General features: G+C 40.7%; 1 protein-coding gene and 1 long non-coding RNA gene across 5 annotated transcripts in view; one reads left to right on the forward strand and one right to left on the reverse strand.

Moving 5' to 3' along the window:
* Window positions 1-114: 114 nt before the first annotated feature.
* Window positions 115-20253, reverse strand: part of LOC135096557 (serine/threonine-protein phosphatase 6 regulatory ankyrin repeat subunit A-like) — a 76564-nt gene continuing 56425 nt past the window's right edge. For 3 of the 4 annotated variants that reach the window (XM_063998130.1, XM_063998129.1, XM_063998131.1), the window contains one exon: window positions 115-776. In XM_063998130.1, the coding sequence (XP_063854200.1) occupies window positions 393-776 (384 nt within the window). In that variant the 3' untranslated portion in view covers window positions 115-392. The remainder of the gene's footprint in view (window positions 777-20253) is intronic. The other variant, XM_063998128.1, reaches the window with a different exon arrangement.
* On the forward strand, window positions 6316-19534 carry LOC135096558 (uncharacterized). The gene is made up of 3 exons (XR_010264803.1): window positions 6316-7627; window positions 16371-16495; window positions 18688-19534. It is a non-coding gene; the product is annotated as an uncharacterized LOC135096558 (long non-coding RNA).

Raw genomic sequence — 20253 nt, forward strand, 5'->3', positions numbered from 1 at the left:
AAGCATTATTACAATTACCTTTAGGATTATAATGATGAATTATAATCAAATATTAGGTTTGACAAGCATTATTACAATTACTTTTAGGATTATAATGATGAATTATAATCAAATATTAGGTTTGACAAGCATTATTACAATTACCTTTAGGATTATAATGATGAATTAACATGGATTCAACTATTATGAGATCTATTTCATTGCTTGTTCTAAACATTACACTGAAGTGTCCTTTTATGAAATTATAAGATTCTGTTGCATGATCTCTAATGTTGGGCAGCTTTGGTGTGCTGCAGGTCTGTCATGTGCAGCACTAAAACTTGAAACTGACGGTACTGAAACACAAAGGCTTGTCCTCTACAACTAACAGACCTATAACTCACCCAAGTTGTTCAAACACTTTCCACTCTGCAGAGGAGCCACCGCTGAGACTTGGGTCCAGTACCGGTGCTCGTCCTCATCTTTATAAAGTGAGGTAGTTCTGTGAGACAGGGAAGGGTACTCACGGTGGTGAGTAGGGCCAGCACCCTGTAAGTCACGTCGGGGCTCTGCCAAGCCTCCTGCAGCAAGCTGGCAGGCAGTGGTGCACTGCTAGCCAGCAGCAGGCTGACGGTGTTTATGCGGTCGGTGGTGACAGCCAGTCTGAGGACGGAAAGGCCACACAGGAGCTCTATAGGCGCGCCCTTACACAGGAGGATGGACACCGCCTGCACGTCGTCCCAGCGACTGACTGTTGAGAGCAATTCCTCATGCAGTTCTTCAGGAAGCTTGTAGCTCTGCCGGAGAGAAAAGGGAAACCATGGTGCTGATTGTATCGCAATGAAAGGTATATAATATAATGTGATGTAATAATATAATAATGTCACAGTTTTCAGAAAGTTTCACTTGGTGGCGACATAAGTGTTCACTGGTGGCTGTGGCGATGTGTCAGTGTGTATTATTATGGCCTGTGTGTGTGTGTCTGTGATTTTTCATTTCTTATGTAGCGGGAACACAGGCCAAGGGTAACAAAAATCCAGCAAAATAAAAAAAGACCACTGAAATGCCGGTCCCCGAGTAAGATCCGAAGCGGTAGTCAAAAACTGAAGGATGACGAAAGTGTGCATGACGTGGAGCAGCTGAATGAAAAACTGGTTGAGGATGTGAGGGGTGCTGCTCAGAAACAGATAGAGTTTGTGAGAGTAGGTAGAAGAAAGAATGTATGTAAACCATGGTGGAATGATGAAATCAAAGCTGCTAGTAAGGAGCGAAAGAGAATGAGTAGAGATTGTAGATGGCTAAGGAAAAAGAGGCATGAAAGCAATGAGGCAGAGAATGAGTATCAGAATGCATGGGCAATGTATGTGAAACAGCAGTGTTTGACAAGACGAATGATAGTGAATGCTAAAGTGAAGAGTGAAAGGAGTGTGATTCAATCTTTAAGAGAGAAAGGTATGGAAGTTGGCCGTGAATGGTACAAGTTCATGAGAGGTAATAATATGTCAGGCAGTGTTGGTGTGGAGAGTCTAACAGTGGATGGTGTAGTTATAACAGAGAAGGAGGGAATCATGGAGGCAATCAAAGGGTTCTGGGAAGAAGGTGGGATAGGTGAGATGTTTAGTGTGAGGATGTTTGACACTGGAAAGGAAGAATGCAGATGAATTGGATGAAAGAATCAGCAGGGAGGAAGTGGAGAGCTGTGTGAGAAGGCAGAAGAATGGCAAGGCAGCAGGTTCAGATGATATACTGTATGAGCTCTACAAGAATGGTGGGGAGGTAGTGATTGATAGAATGACTGAATTATTCAACCGAGTGTGGAATGAAGAGAGAATGCCAAGAAAGTGGAATGAGAGCCGAGTGTGTCTGTTGCATAAGGGACGATTTAAGAGTAAGAATGAGTTGAAGAGCTACAGGCCAATTGCATTAGTGAATACAATAGGTAAAGTTTTTAGTGCAGTGTTGAATGAGAGACTGTGTAAATGGATTGAGAGAGCTTGAGTGCTGGTGAAGAACAGAATGGTTTTCGTGTGGATAGGAGAGCTGAGGACAATATGTTTGTGGTGAATGAAATGACTGAGAAGAAAAGAAGGATGGGGATAAATTGTACCTAGGTATTCTGGATATAGAGAAAGCTTATGATAGAGTGAACAAAGAAATGCTAGGTAGAGTCTTAGAAAAGATTGGATTGAGTGCAAAGATAGTTAACATAGTGCAAAGTATGTATGTGGACACAAGAGCTAGATACAGACTAGGAGACATAGAAACAGACTGGGTGAAGAGTGAGAGAGGAGTTAGGCAAGGCTGTATATTGTCACCAACCCCTTTTAGCCTGTATACAGAGGAGTTAGCAGCTAGAATGAGAAGATTGTATGTAGGGGTAAGTGTGGGGAATGATAAAGTATGTGTGCTTCTTTATGCAGATGATGTAGTTGTTATGAGTGAATCGGCAGATGAATTTCAAAGTTTGTTGGATGTTGTGGATGGTTATGGAAAAGACTTTGGAGTACGGTTTAGCAGTGAGAAAAGCAAAGTAATGATTGTGAATAGGTCAGAGGATGAAAGTAATGTGGTATGGAGGCTTGGAGAGAATGAGTTGAAACAGGTGCAAGAATACAAGTACTTAGGGATGTGGATGAGTCCTAGTGGGTGTGCAAAGGCAAAAAAATGAAAAGATAAGTATGGTAAACCAGTCGGTAGGTCGGTTGGGAAGCGCGGCAAGGATGAGAGCAAGTAAGTATGATGTGTTGAGAAGTGTGGAAGAGTGTGGCTGTGCCAAGTATAATGTATGGTATGGATGTGATTGCATGGAATGAAAGTGTAATTGATAAGTTTAGAAGTGGGCCAGAATAGAATAGCAAGGATGGCACTGAGTGCACCGAGGTACACAGCAGCTGAAGCCTTGAGAGGTGATATGGGATGGAGCACTTTTAGGGAAAGACTCACAAAAGCCACACTTAGGTACAAGATTAGGCTTGAGAGAATGAATGATGCAAGAATAGCATGGAAGGTGTACCTGTGGAATGAAAGTGGAAGCAAATGGAGGAAAAGGTGCATGAGAATGACAGACAGGAATGGATTGCAAGTTGTGTGGGCGATAAGAATGGCTGTGAGCAATCAAAATGTGCATGAATGGGTGGTAACAAGAGGAGGCAGAGTGGGAGCCGAATGGGATGTGAAAAAATGGAAGAATGAGATAGACAGAGAAGTGAAATATGCGGGACTGAATGAATGGAAGAATGAGATGGAAAGAAAGAAGACCCTGGAATGGTACATGGAGAAAGGGGCCCCGAGGCATGAAAAAGTGGTATGATGGAAGCCTGGGCGGTGATCTCTTCCGAGTGAGGGCACAGTGTATGGATGTGAATGCAAGGAGTTACAGGTGGTCTGAGTCCCGCAGCAAAGTGTGCCAGATGTGTGACATGGGAGAGGATGAGACGGTGGAACATGTGGTGCTGGAGTGTGTGAAGTATGCTAGAGACAGGAATGAGATGATGCAAGTGATACTGACTGAGTTAGGACATGATAGGAATGAAAGAGTGGAGAAGACAGGAAAAGAATGCATGGTGTTGTTGCTGGGACTGTGTAGAGAGGCGAATGAAAGGATGATTGAGGCGGTGAAAGAGTTTCTGGAGAGAATGTGGCGTGCCAGGTGTATGAACAATTAGGATAGAGGATGCTGTTCGTTTCTCTTTTTTTTGATCCTGAGCCACCAGTACCATCAAGATCGAGATCAAGACCAGGAATTTAAAAGAATCCCTGCTGTGTGTGTGTGAATGGAGAGGGACAAGGATGGTCCCAAAAAGCTACATGCCTAAGGATACCAAGAGGTGAGTATAGTAGCAAATAAGAGATGAAGGGGTACATAAATAAATGTTTACTCAATGCACTTCAAGGATGCAGTTGTCATTTTAAGAGGGTTATGAAATAGATAGTGCATTTGTTGAATCAGACACCACCTATACATATTCACTTCAGCTTTCATGACGGATCTCACTGGCTGGAGCTCCTCGTACTGAGTATTATGAAGTCCATATATATGTGTGTGTCACATACTGACACCAGCAACGATTTCTGAACATTTATTGGCTTTCTTTCCGACGTGTTAAGATTAGGTTAGTTAGAAAGTTAGGTTAGTTAGGTACGCCTGTGCTAATTACCGTCAACTACCGTCAATTGCCGTCAACTACCGTCAACTGCCGTCAACTACCGTCAACTGCCGTCAACTACCTCCTCCCTCCAACCCTCCCTATCCCCTCCCTCCCTACCGTCAACTATGGAGAGAGAGAGAGAGAGAGAGAGAGAGAGAGAGAGAGAGAGAGAGAGAGAGATAATAATATTATTATTATTATAACAACAATAATAATAATAATTACTATTATTATTATTATTATTATTATTATTATTATTATTATTATTATTATTATCATTATTATTACACACACCCACACCCAGACACACATGCACACACGCTTGTCGCCTTATCTCCCATCCCATCCCTCCTCCCTCCCTTCCTCCCAGTCCTTCCCTCCCCCCTCCCTGCTATCTCCCTCTTTCCTTTTCTCCAACTCCACCCTCCTCCCTCCCTGCTATCACACACACACACACACACACACACACAACTGCCGTCAACTACCTTCAACTATACCGTCAACTTTGACTACCGAAATTCTACTAAGGAGCGAAACGTTCAGGTATCAAACCATTCCCATGACAACTGACCTACCAGTGACGAGTTTACTTTTGTTTAGCCTTAGTGACCGCCACCATTTCACTTCAGCTACAATGGCTACTAGGAAGTCCACTCGAGCCAGACAGACAGGAGCCAAGGCTCCTGTCTGTCTGTCTGTAATCCTCACAATTGACGACAGTTGATGACAAGTGTTGAATTGTTAAATCATGAGGGAGGTGACAGTAGTTGACGGTAGTTGACGGCAGTTGACGGTAGTTGACGGCAGTTGACGGTAGTTGACGGTAATTAGCAGTGTCCGTAGGTAAGTTAGGTTTGGTTTGGTTAAGTCAGGTTAATTAGGTTGGTTGTTTAGGTTTGGTTTGGTTGAGTTAGGTTAATTAGGTAGGTTGGTTAGGTTTTGTTTTGCTAACTTAGGTTAGGTTAGGATGGTTGGCTAGGTTTGGTTTGTTTAAGTCAAGTTGAGTTAGTTAGGATGGTTGGTTAAGTCAGGTTAGGTGGGAAGGTTGGTTAGGTTTGGTTTAAGTCGGGTTAGGTTAGGAACCCCATGATGTCAGAAACTTATGTTAATGCTGCCAGTGAGCATTTTTTGTTTTTTTCTTTTAATTGTTTAGTTTTTATCAGGAGTGCTATTGTGAGCAACTGCTGTAAACTGTGAACTGCACAGTGTAGAGGAGTATTTACAGGGACAAAACCATTTTTTATGCTAAGTTTTGGTGCATTTTGACTAATCTGCAATTAATTTTTGTCATAAATTACTGTTCCTTATGGTGGACAGGTGGTAAAAATGAAAACTGAATGATTTGTGACAGGAAGTGAATGAAGATTTTAAAAAATCACATCAAAACTTACCTGGAAAAAAAAAAAGTCTTGTCCACCATATGGAGTTTGTAGGTAAATGGGAAATTTACTTTGGATTGTTTTTTCACGTAATGGGTTGATGAGTGACTGTGCAGCAGGTGAAATTCCTGGTAGGATGTGACAAAAGATGATGTGTACATGCAGAGTGTGTGTGTGGATAATATATGTTGTACAGGATTCACATGAAGACCAGGTGCACATTTTCATAAGCAGGTGTAGTTTCTTGGGCAAAGTGTTGCAGTAGATTGCTTGTATAAATATCTCTTTGCAAGGTTATTGGTTTCTAAGAAAGAAATTCACCTGGAAAAACAGCAAAATGCAGCAGTATGCCTAAAGATAAAACTACACGTACAAGTTTGGGATCTAAACTCTCACTATTTCCACCTCTCCTTCTCTGATGATTTTATGTCAAGTTCTGTGGTGCACAAATATTGAGTGTAGGTATGCATTTAGAGTAACTTTCTGGTTATTACATCTCCACTACATTTTCAGACGGTTCCAGTGAGTGAAAAACCTGAATGTAGCTTGTCAGAAACACACCCAGGTAGTCTGTGATGACTGTTTCCTTCTTGTTTTCTTTGGAGCAAGTGTCATCTTCTCAGTAATGCCGTCCCGTACGTGATGAGAGGCTATTTTCAATAGTTGTATTTTTTTGTCCCTGATTATATACATGTTTTAAAATGCAGTGTTTGCATCGTATGATGAGAAATTTTGGCAGTACTCATAGTTATATTGAAAAGTATTGGAATTATCTTGAGAGTTGCCGACTTAATACGGCGAGTACTGTTGTACCTAACCGTCATTCCTGTCTGGATGCGCGCTGGTGACGGTGCTTTCCTGAGGCACTGTGAAGCACGGCACAGTGGTCGGAGGTTGTGATTTGTAAAATAATGTATATCAAATGTTCGCTACATTTGAATATTGCCTCACGGTTTAGGTAAAATATGGAACTGTACAACACAGCTTGTCTACAGTTTGTTATTGTTGTTGTTTATTTACTTATTTTTTTTGTTTCTTCAGCATGTCATTCTCAGTGCATTGGAATTTGCTGAGATGGCAGTCCTTGAGATGGCAGTCCTGTACACGACAGCCACGGTGGTCACAGCAGTGGAACACTTGAAGGTGCATAGATGGCAGTCCTTGAGGTGGCAGTCCCACACACGACAGCCACGGTGGTCACAGCAGTGGGTCACTTGAAGGTGCATAGATGGCATCCTTGAGGTGGCAGTCCTGTACACGACAGCCACGGCGGTCACAGCAGTGGGACGCTTGAAGGTGCATAGGTGGCAGTCCTGTACACGACAGCCACGGCGGTCACAGCAGTGGGACACTTGAACGTACATAGGTGGCAGTCCTGTACACGACAGCCATGGCGGTCACAGCAGTGGGACACTTGAAGGTGCATAGATGGCAGTCCTTGAGGTGGCAGTCCTGTACATGACAGCATTGGCAGTCACAGCAGTGGGACACTTGAAGGTGCATAGGTGGCAGTCCTTGAGGTGGCAGTCCTGCACACGACAGCCACGGTGGTAACAGCAGTGGGACACTCGAAGGTGCATAGATGTATGTATACACACACCTTAATTGTTTATTACTTCTTAGTGTTTGCCATATTCCTTCCCATAAATAGTTGTTTAATAATTGTTTACCTTCAAATGCACAATGCAAACAAAATTGTGAGCACATACTCTAAACATCAAATAACTTGGAACATCTCATCCCACATTTCCCTTGCTGTATATTTACATGTTATATTTGTATAAGCAGTTATTTATTTTATCTTCCTTTTTTTTTTTTTTTTCTAAGGTTCATATTTTAATTTTGTCCCCAGTAGAACATGAAGCATCCAGGATTGATGCCTGAGTGGTCATGGACATGTCACAAGTACAGCTTCCACATTATGGGGAGAAATTAATTGTGTTATATCAAGTTATTATTTTATGATTTTAAAATAACAAAATGTTTGTAATATCACCATGTGATGTTTACTACTTGGTTATTTGTGGAGATGTTTACAGGACAAATTTTGGACGGCTGAAAACGAATGATGACACGATCACCCGGACCTTCCACCACATGTTAGCTGGGATGCCAGACAAGGTAATGTCTTACATTAATTTTTCACCTGTCTTGTGTGGTGAAGGCCAATGCCATATCATTGTGTGTGTGTGTGTGTGTGTGTGTGTGTGTGTGTGTGTGTGTGTGTGTATTTACCTAGTTGCATATTGCAGGTTCCAGCAGGGCTCATAGTGTCCTATCTCCATATCTATATTTATCCAGTATTTCCTTAAATTTATCTGCATTTGGTGTTATAACAACCTCTTCATTTAGGCTGTTCCAGATATCCACAGTCCTGTGTGGGAAACTGCTCTTGATGTCCCTCAAACACTGACTCTTCCGGATCTTTGAGTGTCCTCTCATCCGTCCAGCTTCATCTTCTTTCAGCACTGCCAGGTCCTGTTTGTCTATCCTCTCAGTGCGGTTAACCGTTTTATACATCGTTGTTAGATCTCCTCTTTCTCTTCTAACTTGCAAAGTTGGCAATCACATTTCTTTCATCCTTTCTCTGCACGTTAAGTCTTTTCTTTCAGCTTTGGTACCATCGTTGTAGCTGCCCACTGAATTCTTTCCAACTTCTTCATGTCCTTCTTCATATGCGGAGAACACACCACTATTGCATGTTCCAGCCTGGGACGTAGCATAGTGGCTATAATTTTTTTCATCTTAGTCTTGTCCATGTAATGAAATGCCACCCTAACATTTGTTAACATCCTGTACATCAAGCCAGGTATTTCACTTGTTCATTGTTCAGGGGTCAGGGTATATCTTGAATAACCACTCCTAGGTCTTTCTCCTCCTTGCTCTTCATTATTACTTCCTCCCACATTTTATAGTCCCATGCAGGTCTTTTACTCTTTCCCAGTTCCTTCATATGGCATTTGTTAGCATTCAATTCCAATTTCTACTTCTTGCTCCACCCATAAGTCTTGTCATATCTCTTCGCAGCTCCAAACAATCAGCATGGCTCTTTGTTACTCTTAACAATTTTGCATCACCAGCAAGCAGATTAAAATAACTGGTCAAACATTCCTGCATATCATTGATGTATATTTGGAACATAATGGGTGCTAACACTGACCCCTGTGGCACTCCGCTTGTTACATTACTCCATCTTGAACAGGTGTCACTGATCACAGTTCTCATTTCTCTATCCTTTAAGTAGTTTTTCATCTATTGTCACTTTTTCCCATTGGGCTTAAACATTTAATTGGGCTCCGGTTTTTATGTAAACACCAGGTCTGGCATAGATGGTTTCTCCTCCCCTCTGTATCCTTCCAACATTCCACATTCCAACTTCGGACAAATCGTTACAGTTAGTTTGTTTCCTCATCATTTCTTCATCCAAGTATGCGAATGCAATTCTTAAATTTCTTAACAAATTCATTGTTTCCCCAAAAATCTTGTTTATATGGTTATCAGCAGTCAGTGTGTCTGCTACTATCACTCCAAGGTCTTTCTCCTTTATTCTTTTTGCAATATAGTCATTTCCCAACTTATAATCACCAGATGGTCTTTTTTACTCTTCTCAAATTCCTGTCAGCTACATTTCTTTGCATTAAAATTAATTTCTCATTTACAGCTCCATTTTTTTTCTTTTTTCAGTTCGGTTCAAATCTTGTCGTAAAGCTTTCTGATCTTCCTCCGTTTCAATTTTTTTTTCATCAGTTTGGCATCATCCACAATTAAACTCATATGGCTGTTGATCCCTTCTGTCATATCATCAGTGTACACAGTGAAGATGACTGGAGCCAGTACAGAGCCTTGAGGTACTCCACTTGCTACTTTTCTCCAAGTATTTGATCTCTAATAACTGCTCTCATTTCTCTATTGCTTAGGGAGTCTTCCATCCACTTCAAGAGACCCCCTTTCACTCCACCAGTGTTTTTTTTTTATCTTCCACAGGAGTCTCTTATGTGGCAACTTGTCAAAGGCCTTTTCAAATCCAGGTAGATACCATCTACCCTTCAATTATGCTCCTGTACTGTGTCAATCAGTAAAAGCAAATCAAATTACTCGTACATGTTATCATGCCATTTTCTTCCAAAAAATGAATCCATCTATCTTTCACAATTCATTCACATATTTTTGCCACAAATGATGTTAATGATATTGGTCTATAATTCAGAGGGTCTTTTTTACACCCCCCCTTTAAATATTGGTGTAATACCAGCCTTTTTCCAGTCACTTGGTACCTTGCTCTCTTGTAATGAATGCTCTGCAATATGATGTATTTTGTCTGCCAATTGATTATTGCATCCCTTTAAAACACAGTTTGATACACCATCTGGTCCCTGTGCTTTATCTACTTCTAACATCTGCATCATTTCCTGTATTTCACTGATAGCTACATCAATTTCTTCAAGAGAGTTAACTGCTGCTCCTTCACTTTCTTGTAGTATAAATTCGCTTTCATTGGCGAAGACTGACTGAAAGGCATCACTCGTCACCGCTACCATATCCTCAGTCTTCATATTCTTTGCCATCTACTTCTAATTTTTCTATTATTTTCTTTCATTGTACTTTATTGTCAATATGTCTGTAGAACAGTTTTGGTTGGTCTTTGCATTTTTCTGTTATATCTATCTCGTATTTTCTATGCCCTTCTCCATATCTTCGCCTGTTCGTTTCTCTTTGTCTTGTACCCTGCCAACAAATTTTGTCTTCTTCCTCTCTTCCATTTCTTTGTAGCAGTATCTCTTCTCTTCCTCTTACTTTTGGTATACATCTTTGCACTCCATTATATATTTCAACAAATTCTTTCCATTTACTTTCCACTCCCCTTACTTCTTTAAACATAATCCAGTCAGTTTCTTCAAAGTATTTCTTAAGCTGATCAAATTTTCTTTTCTTATGATTGAATCTTCCAATCCTGTGGTTTCTTCTCCTTAATTCTTCTTTAAATTTCTTCAAGTTTAGTTCTGTTACTACGTGGTCACTTTTCCTATTGGACGTTTGTATTCCATTTTATCAGCAATTTCTGGTTCTTTAGTAAACACTAAATCTAGTCTTGGTGGTTCTTCATTTTCTTTGTATCTTGCATTTTCTCTAACCCAGTGGGTAAGTGTTTTTCTTTGCCAGTGTCAAGAGTCTGCATCCCCGTGACATGACCCCTCCCGTGGTTGTCAAATCTTCCCAGCAAACTTCCTTGCAGTTCGAATCTCCCAGCAGTACTAGCCTGTCATTCTTACTCATTATTCTGTCCAAAATCTTGTGTCTTCCAGTAGAGTATGATATTCATCTAAATCCCATGAGCTTGTCTTAGGTGGGATATATACCACAACAAAGGTCCTTAGACCATTTACTGCCCATTTCACCTTCACTTCAATCATTTCCTCGTGTCTTTCTCCAAAGAACACTTCTTTCACTTGTAGCTCTTTCCTTGTCAACATCATTACTCCATCACCCTGTTTATTTTTTTTTATTCTTCATCCACATATTGTACTTCTCTTCATCAATATTAACTGCAGTAACTTCATCACTTAATTTAAATTCAGTAACTACTATAATGTCAGACTTATTTTCCCTTAGGAAACCATTTAACTCTTCTTGTACTGATAATATCCCATTGACACTGGTGTATGCCACCTTTATCTCTTTCAACGCCTCTCCCTGTTTCCTGCAAACTACTTCTTTAGTTTCATGTCTACTGCTTTCCAGTAGAATTTCTTTTCCTCTTCTTCGGTTTGTTCCCCATTTTTTGCCTTTGCCTGATTCAACATATCGTTCATTTTCTTTCTTTCCTCTTCACTTAAGTCTCTTCTTATCCATATTTTGTTTAAAAGTAGTCTTTTTTTTTTTTTTTTTGATAGTTTCCAGGCACTAGACAGAACTGTTTCAGCTGCAATTTGAGACTTAAACCTAACTTTGATTGGCCTGTTACCTCCTTGCACATATTTGCAAATCCTTGTCACTTCTTCAGTCTCTTCCACTGTGCTGTCACTTTCCTCAACAGCTTGACTAATCACTTTCTTGACTGACTCTTTATCAAATTTCTCTCTCATATTTGATAGGTTTCACTTCATCCTTGACATCAAGCACTACCACACACTTTTTTTTTTTTTTTTACTGTGTCTCTAACTAACTTCTCTTTTTACTTGATTACTTTCACTACAGAATTTTCCATCTCTTCCTTCAACTGGATCTCCATAATGTCTTTGATATTCACCTTCTCCTCTTCCTGTTTTTTTGTCCAATCCTGTTGCCTTTTATTAATTTCGTTGATGTTTTGTGTATTTACATTTACTGTCCTAACACAGTCCTTAACTTTCTCTGCGTAACTGCCACAGCATTTCCTTAATTCACAATTTTTTCTTTCTAGAGAAGCTACCCTAACCGTCAATTCATGCACAGTTTTCTTGAGCATCAGACACTTTCTAAACATGGTCGTTCTTGCCATTTCCATTTCTTCTGGTCTAAAGCCTTGGAAGTCCTTCATACCTGGACTATTACGTACTTCTGACCAACTCTCCATTCCGTCTTCGTCTTCGTTGGCCATTTGTTTACACTCATCAGCTGTTCCACCTGTCGCTCCGGCACCACCACCCTCTGTCATTTCTCTTGTTTATTTATTTATTTATTTTTTTTTTTCATATACAGGGCGGGACAGTACATATAGTATAGCTCCATGCCTTAGGCCCTGGAGTTTGTGTTTATTCCAACTTCTATCTGGCAAAGTTGTATTTCTTCTGGAGCCCTCTCACAACACATCTGCTCAAGGCGTGCACCACATGGTGTGTGTGTGTGTGTGTGTGTGTGTGTGTTTGTGTGTGTGTGTGTGTGTGTGTGTGTAGCTGTTTGTGTGTGTGTGTGTGTGTGTGTGTGTGTGTGTGTGTGTGTGTGTGGGTGTATTTACCTAGTTGTGAAATACAAGACAAGAGCCACACTAGGCTAGTGCTATCCCGTCTCCATATCAACTTTTATCTAGATTTTCTTTAACTTTATGAATTGTCTTCACACACGGTCTCATCCTTAAGTTCATTCCACACTCTTATATTTTTGTGGGGGAAGCTATGTTTCTTGATGTCTTCTGCAAACACTCCTTCTCATTCCATGTCCTCTTGTGTCTCTCATATCTGGTATCAAGAGGTCTTCTCTGTCCAACTTTTCCATTCCTTCTAATATTCTATATATTGGTATCAAATCACCTCTTTCCCTCCTTTTTTCTAGTGTAGTCAGGTCCAATCTCTTCAACCTTTCCTCATAACTATACTCTCTTAAGCTAGCAGGGATTTTAGTTGCAGCTTTCTAGATTCTTTCTAACTTCCTTAACTTCCTTGTATTCTTTTTCAAACTTGGCAACCACACTAATGCTGCGTACTCCAGTCTCGGACGTATCATCGTTGTTATCATTTTATATATATATATATATATATATATATATATATATATATATATATATATATATATATATATATATATATATATATATATATATATATATATATATATATATATATATATATATATATTCATCAGTATAGGAGAATGCTATCTTGATGTTTCTCAGCAGAAAATATGTTTCTCCTATAATTTTGTTTATGTGTTTCCCAAATGATAAATTATTAGTAATAATTACTCCTAGGTTTTTTCTTCTGATCTTGTAGAGATTTCCTCATTCCCTAAGTAATAGTTGCCAACTAGTCTTTTCAAACTTTTTCCAAACCTCATCACACTACATTTTTTTTAGCATTAAACTCCATGTTCCACCTCAATGACTATTCATTAATCTTAATTAAATCCTGATTTAAAGCATTGCAATCCTCTTCATTTGTTACTTTCCTCATAATCTTAGCGTCATCAGCAAAAAGGTTCATGTAACTCTACACCTTCTGTCATATCACTTACATAAATTGCGAGCATAATAGGTGCAAGTACCGAATCTTGTGGGACGCCACTTATTACTGTTCTCCAGTTTGATCTGCTGCCTTTAATTACTGTCCTCATTTCTCTGTTTGTCAAAAGTCTGTCATCCACTTTATCAGTGATCCACTGAGTCCTCCAATCTTTTCCAGTTTCCATATTAGTCTTCTGTGTGGAACTTTATCGAATGCTTTTCTCAGATCTAAGTATATGCAGTCGGCCCATCCATCTCTTTCTTGCACTATATCTATTACTCTTGAGTAGAAACATCAAATTCGTAACACAAGATCTTTTTCTGAAACCAAACTGTTTCTTTGTTATCACCTTGTTGTCTTCTAGGTATTTCACCCATCTGTTCTTGATAATCTTTTCACAAATCTTCGCCACCACACTTGTGAGCGATACAGGTCTATAATTTTATGGATCTTCTTTACTTCTGGTCTTGTGGATTGGGGTAATATCCACCCGTTTCCAGTCTATGGGTACTCTACCTTTTACCTGGGTAGTGCTAATTAAATTGTGCAATGCTGAGACTAATTGTGAGCTACACTTTTTTTAAATCCAACTGGAGACACCATCAGGACCCATTGCTTTCCTTACATCCAGGTCTTCCAACATATTCTTTACTTCATCTACTGATGTTTTAATCTCCTTTAGGTCGGTCTCTTTTTATAACGCTGTCCTCTCACCTCTGAAATAAATTTCCTTAGTAAACACAGAGTGGAAGTATCTGTTAAACACTTCAGCTACCTCTTCTGGGTCATCCACTGTCCCTTCTCCAGCTTTTACTGTACTTATTTCATCTTTACTCTTTAATTTTCCACTAATGAATTTATAAAATAATTTTGGTCTTTACATTTCTCCACAACGTTGCTTTCAAAATTTTTCTGCTCATCTCTGCAAGTTTTGACATATTTGTTCCTCTTCCTTATATAATTGTTCCACAGCTCCAGTCTCTTGTTTTTCTTCCACATGTTCCATGCTTTTTCTTTCTCCAATCTAGCTGTTGCACATCTGTTGTACCAATCCTTTTTGAAAAGGCTCTCTGGTGATCTTTTGGGTACCAATTTCTCTACTCCCTTATTATAAATGTCCAGGAAAGCTGTCCACTTTTCCTTTGTCTTCCTTTTGAATAACTATGTTCCAATTCACTTCACTAAAATACTTCCTAAGTTCTCCAAAGTTAGTCTTGCTGTAGTTTAGCCATTCTCTTCTGTGGTCCTCTTTCCTTATACTGAGGTTATGATTCATAACTGTGAACTGAATCAGCACATGACTACTTTTTCCTGTTGGGTTTATGTATTTAAGGTCTGCTATTTCTTGTTCCTTGGTGAAAATTATATCAAGCCTTGAAGGTGATTCATTTCCCCTAAATCTTGTCATTTGGTGTCATTTGTAAACCACTGTGTCAGGAAATTTTCAATAGCCATGTCTAGTCTAGTAGCTTGTTCCCCCATGATGACTCCCTGCCTTCTGTGGTCCAGTTCTCCCCAGATATCTCTTTACAGTTAAATTCCCCCATCAGGAGTATATCGTCATTTTCCTCAAGCAGCTCTGCCAAACATGTCCTTGTGTCCTCAGGCATTTTCTTATATTAATCCTCTCTCCAAGAGTTGGAATAGGGGGGGAACATAAATGACCACAACGTTACGGTATCTTCCAATATTCTGTCAAACTTATTTTCAATACTTCTGCCTCCTCCACCCCATATGTGACAGATTCCACTAATAAATCCTTCCTAACTAGAAGCATCACACTTCCTCCCCATTTATTCTTTCTATTTCTCATCCATAGGTTATATTTTCCTTCACCAATATTTAATATATCCCCTTCACTTGCCAATTTAGTTTCAATGAATCCCATGATGTCCAGTTTCTCCTCTTTTAAATAGTCTTCTAGTTCCAACACTGCCGCCATTAGTCCATTTATGTTCGTGTATGCTACTTTTAGTCTTCCCTTTCCGCATTTACTTCCCTCATGTACCACTTTCTCAACCTCATGTCCATAACCCTCCAAAAGAACAGTTTTTTTCTCCACCTCTGATAGTTTTCCATTTTTTTCATTTGCTTCTTTTAGTTCATTTATAGTATCTCTCTCTTCTCTTGTTCTATCTTTTTTTATCCACACTTGTTTGCATTCTTCCACCTTGGCCAGTTTCCATGATTTACTCAGTGTTTCTTCAGCTGCCACTTGTGACCTAAACCTTATTTTCATAGGACTCTGTCCACCCTCAACATATCTACCCAATCTTTTAATTTCTTCGATCTCTCCAGTTAGCTCTTTTTCTTCTTGTAATGTCCCCACTAATTTTTCCACACATATCTTTTCCTTCTTTGTGTGTGTGTGTGTGTGTGTGTGTGTGTGTGTGTGTGTGTGTGTATATGTGTATGTGTGTGTAGCTGTGTGTGTGACAAAGGTTCATTCATGCAGAATACCTTGATATATATCTTCATTTGTTGTTTAATGCAGTATGTCTCTTTGAGTAACTTTTGCTTATTACTATACTGGTAACAGTAGAGTTTCTTATGAATATGTGTTGTCATTACATTTTAATATGATTTATTCTCAATAAGTAAATCATGGTTTCTCCTGTTCCTACAAGTGGTGATACTGGTGTCGCTTCCATGAGACACTTTGCCTGCAGATGGTGCACACATCACCAATTTATGTGTCTGTCACACCCATGTACATGTGCTAGTGGTTGTAATGCAGGCTTCTGTTGCCAGAGGCAAAACACATGGTAGTTTGAGGCAATGCTGAGCCATTACTTGCAGCTAAAACTAGCCAGGCTATATGAAAACTGTGGTCTCTCATAAAGCCCTCAACAGTCAGGTGACAGTGAGGGCTCTCCCGAGGCAAGTGTACACCGTGTGAATGTACACACTTGAAAGCCACCATGACTAACACATTGCCCATTCAGCAGGTGGCGTCCCTTTTCAGGTGCCCGCACAGTGTCCCATCACTGAGCAGCAGCTTGGGGCAGCAGGCCAGACACCACCACAGCCTTGCCCCAAGCCTGGTGACTGCTTTTATTTGCTTCACAATGTTGTAAGAATCTCATGCACTTTATATTTTTGCCTGGAACCATGCCAAGTCTGTTCTCCAACTAGCCAAAAACTCCTTCATTAACAGAAAATGTCAAAAGCTTTCAAGATCTAACTCCCCTCGTGATTTCTGGCATCTAGCCAAAAATATCTCCAATAACTTTGCTTCTTCTTCTTTCCCTCCTCTACTTCAACCAGATGGCACCACTGCTATCACATCTATTTCTAAAGCTGAACTCTTTGCTCAAACCTTTGCTAAAAACTCTACCTTGGACGATTCTGGGCTTGTTCCTCCCTCTCCTCCACCCTCTGACTACTTCATGCCACGTATTAAAATTCTTCGCAATGATGTTTTCCATGCCCTCGCTGGCCTAAACCCTCGGAAGGCTTATGGACCTGATGGGGTCCCTCCTATTGTTCTCCGAAACTGTGCCTCCGTGCTTGCACCTTGCCTAGTCAAACTCTTTCAGCTCTGTCTGTCAACATCTACCTTTCCTTCTTGCTGGAAGTTTGCCTACATTCAACCTGTTCCTAAATAGGGTGACCGCTCTAATCCCTCAAACTACCGTCCTATTGCTTTAATTTCCTGCTTATCTAAAGTTTTTGAATCTATCCTCAACAGGAAGATTCTTAAACATCTATCACTTCACAACCTTCTATCTGATCGCCAGTATGGGTTCCGTCAAGGCTGCTCTACTGGTGATCTTCTGGCTTTCCTTACTGAGTCTTGGTCATCCTCTTTTAGAGACTTTGGTGAAACTTTTGCTGTTTGCCTTGGACATATCAAAACCCTTTGATAGAGTCTGGCACAAAGCTTTGATTTCTAAACTACCCTCCTACGGTTTCTATCCTTCTCTCTGTAACTTCATCTCAAGTTTCCTTTCTGACCATTCTATTGCTGCTGTGGTAGACGGTCACTGTTCTTCTCCTAAATCTATTAACAGTGGTGTTCCTCAGGGTTCTGTCCTGTCACCCACTCTCTTCTTATTATTCATTAATGATCTAAACCAAACTTCTTGCCCTATCCACTCCTATGCTGATGATATCACCCTGCACTTTTCCACGTCTTTTCATAGACGTCCAACCCTTCAGGAGGTAAACATATCACGCAGGGAAGCCACAGAACGCCTCACTTCTGATCTTTCTAAAATTTCTGATTGGGGCAGAGCAAACTTGGTATTGTTCAATGCCTCAAAAACTCAATTCCTCCATCTATCAACTCAACACAACCTTCCAGACAACTATCCCCTCTTCTTCAATGACACTCAACTGTCCCCCTCTTCTACACTGAACATCCTCGGTCTGTCCTTTACTTATAATCTGAACTGGAAACTTCACATCTCATCTCTAGCTAAAACAGCTTCTATGACTTTAGGTGTTCTGAGACGTCTCCGCCAGTTTTTCTCACCCCCCCAGCTGCTAACTCTGTACAAGGGCCTTATCTGTCCATGTATGGAGTATGCTTCACATGTCTGGGGGGGTTCCACTCATACTGCTCTTCTAGACAGGGTGGAATCAAAAGCTTTTCGTCTCATCAACTCCTCTCCTCTAACTGACTGTCTTCAGCCTCTCTCTCACCACCGCAATGTTGCATATCTAGCTGTCTTCTACTGCTATTTTCATGCCAACTGCTCTTCTGATCTTGCTGACTGCATGCCTCCCCTCCTTCCGTGGCCTCGCTGCACAAGACTTTCTTCTTTCTCTCACCCCTATTCTGTCCACCTCTCTAATGCAAGAGTTAACCAGTATTCTCAATCATTCATCCCTTTCTCTGGTAAACTCTGGAACTCCCTGCCTGCTTCTGTATTTCCACCTTCCTATGACTTGAATTCCTTCAAGAGGGAGGTTTCAAGACACTTATCGACCAATTTATGACCACTGCTGTGACCCTTTTATGGGACTGGCATTTCATTGGGCATTTTTTTGATTAGATTTTTGTTGCCCTTGGCCAGTATCCTTCCTACATAAAAAAAAAAAAGTGCTATAATTGTATATTTTATTGAGTTTTCCGCATCAGTTCACGTTTGTCTTTGAACCGTTGTTATAATGACCTGACCTTTGTTTTGTTTTATGTGGAAACACCACTTTCCAGAGGCAGCTACAAATGTGAATCTGGTATGTGAAAGACAAACTGGAATTTTTGAAGTTATGATAATTATCAACAAAACAGCTGAAATAATTATGAAATGTTTTCAGGGCTTAGAAAAATCAGGTTGCTGCAGAACATCATCAGCAAGCTCAAAAAACAAGGGATTGAGGTAGCAGACCCTGAAGAATCCACAGCAGCTGAAAACTCTATTTCTCCATATGCAAGCCCTGAAGTGCAGGAGTTTATCAGAGCACAGGTAATTAATGGCTTAGGAAATAAGAAGGGCAGAAGATGTGGGGGGCGGGCAAAGGAGGAGGTTTGCTCTGGCCTTGCGTTACCATAGTCCTAAGGCGTGTAGATTTTAAAGCTCTACTTTTTCACTCCCCAGCAGTTGCAGTCTTCACCTTTGGCTAAGGCAAACTTCCATTCAAGTAGGCAGGAGCAAACAAATTCTGACAGTCCTGAGGAAGAGAGTAGAGACTATGTCGAAGGAAGAGACTCTCTGTGGCATGCATTTCATGTAGTGACCGTGAGAGAATCTCTCCATTTTGACCCGGCCTCTGATTCCATCATTGGTACGAAGGATTTTGGAAACCGTGGCAAGAGTCTGAAGCAGGCAAACCATGCACTTGTGTTCATGGCTAAAGCGTTGGCCAGGCAGTGGAAAACGGTTAGGTTAGGTTAGATCCGGTTATGTTATGATAGATCAGGTCAGGTTAGGTCAGGTTAGGATTGTCTTATTTTAAGCTTTCGTCTCCATTCAAGTACAAAAAACGAGCACTTCTGCGTTCCCCGTCCATAAACCACGCTTTCCAACGAGTCCCCAAGGTCACAGGGGGACGACAGGAGAAGAGGCAGAGTGAAGTAATTCCGTCGTGTTTTGTGCTCAAAATCGTCCATAACATAAACAATCAATAACGAACATCACAGTTTTGTAGTTTGCAGTTTGGTCGTACTGTAGCAATTCATCCTCCTCAGGCATGGGTTGGTTAGGTTAGGTTATGCCTGCTTAGGATAGGTGGCTTAGGGTAGGCTAGGATAGCTTAGGTTAAAACCCTTCAGAGAATCTCTTGGGGCTGGTAGCAGAGCTCGGCTTGGAGAACACGTTGTGTTCACCTCCCAGCCCCTCCATACTGCCATCAGTCAGCATGTGGCTCAAGACTTGTCGTCAGGAGCAGGACTAAACAGCCGATTGTTTAAAGAATCACATCATGTTCATTTTTTCAAGTGTTGGGACGATGTGAGTTGTATACTTTGCTTTGCTGTGAATTGCATGTTTATATTTTTGATGAGTGCTTGCCTTCAAGTAGGACCTGATGCACTCAGTGTAAATACAAGACTGTGATTTTGTGACACCTGTGAGTACTTTCAACTACACTTATCAGTCTACCATCAGACTGCAGCACTGCTCATGCTAGCGAGGTGCTGCTTAAAGAGAGTAGCTGGGCAGTCAGGCGTGCATTTTACACTGGCTACACAGACACAAAAGCATTACTGGTGTTCACCTGACAGTCGCAGGGTGTCCACGGACTTGGACACACTGCGGGCCTACTGTCCACAGTAGGCCCAATGACAAGCTGAGGAGTGAACTTGTTTGCTCTGTGGAGATCCAGGGCAACCACAATCGTCCCCTTGGCTCTGCTGATGCCCTCAGTGAACCAAGGGTGTCCTCA

The sequence above is a fragment of the Scylla paramamosain genome, unplaced genomic scaffold (genome assembly GCF_035594125.1).
Source record: "Scylla paramamosain isolate STU-SP2022 unplaced genomic scaffold, ASM3559412v1 Contig4, whole genome shotgun sequence".
Taxonomy (NCBI): domain Eukaryota; kingdom Metazoa; phylum Arthropoda; class Malacostraca; order Decapoda; family Portunidae; genus Scylla; species Scylla paramamosain.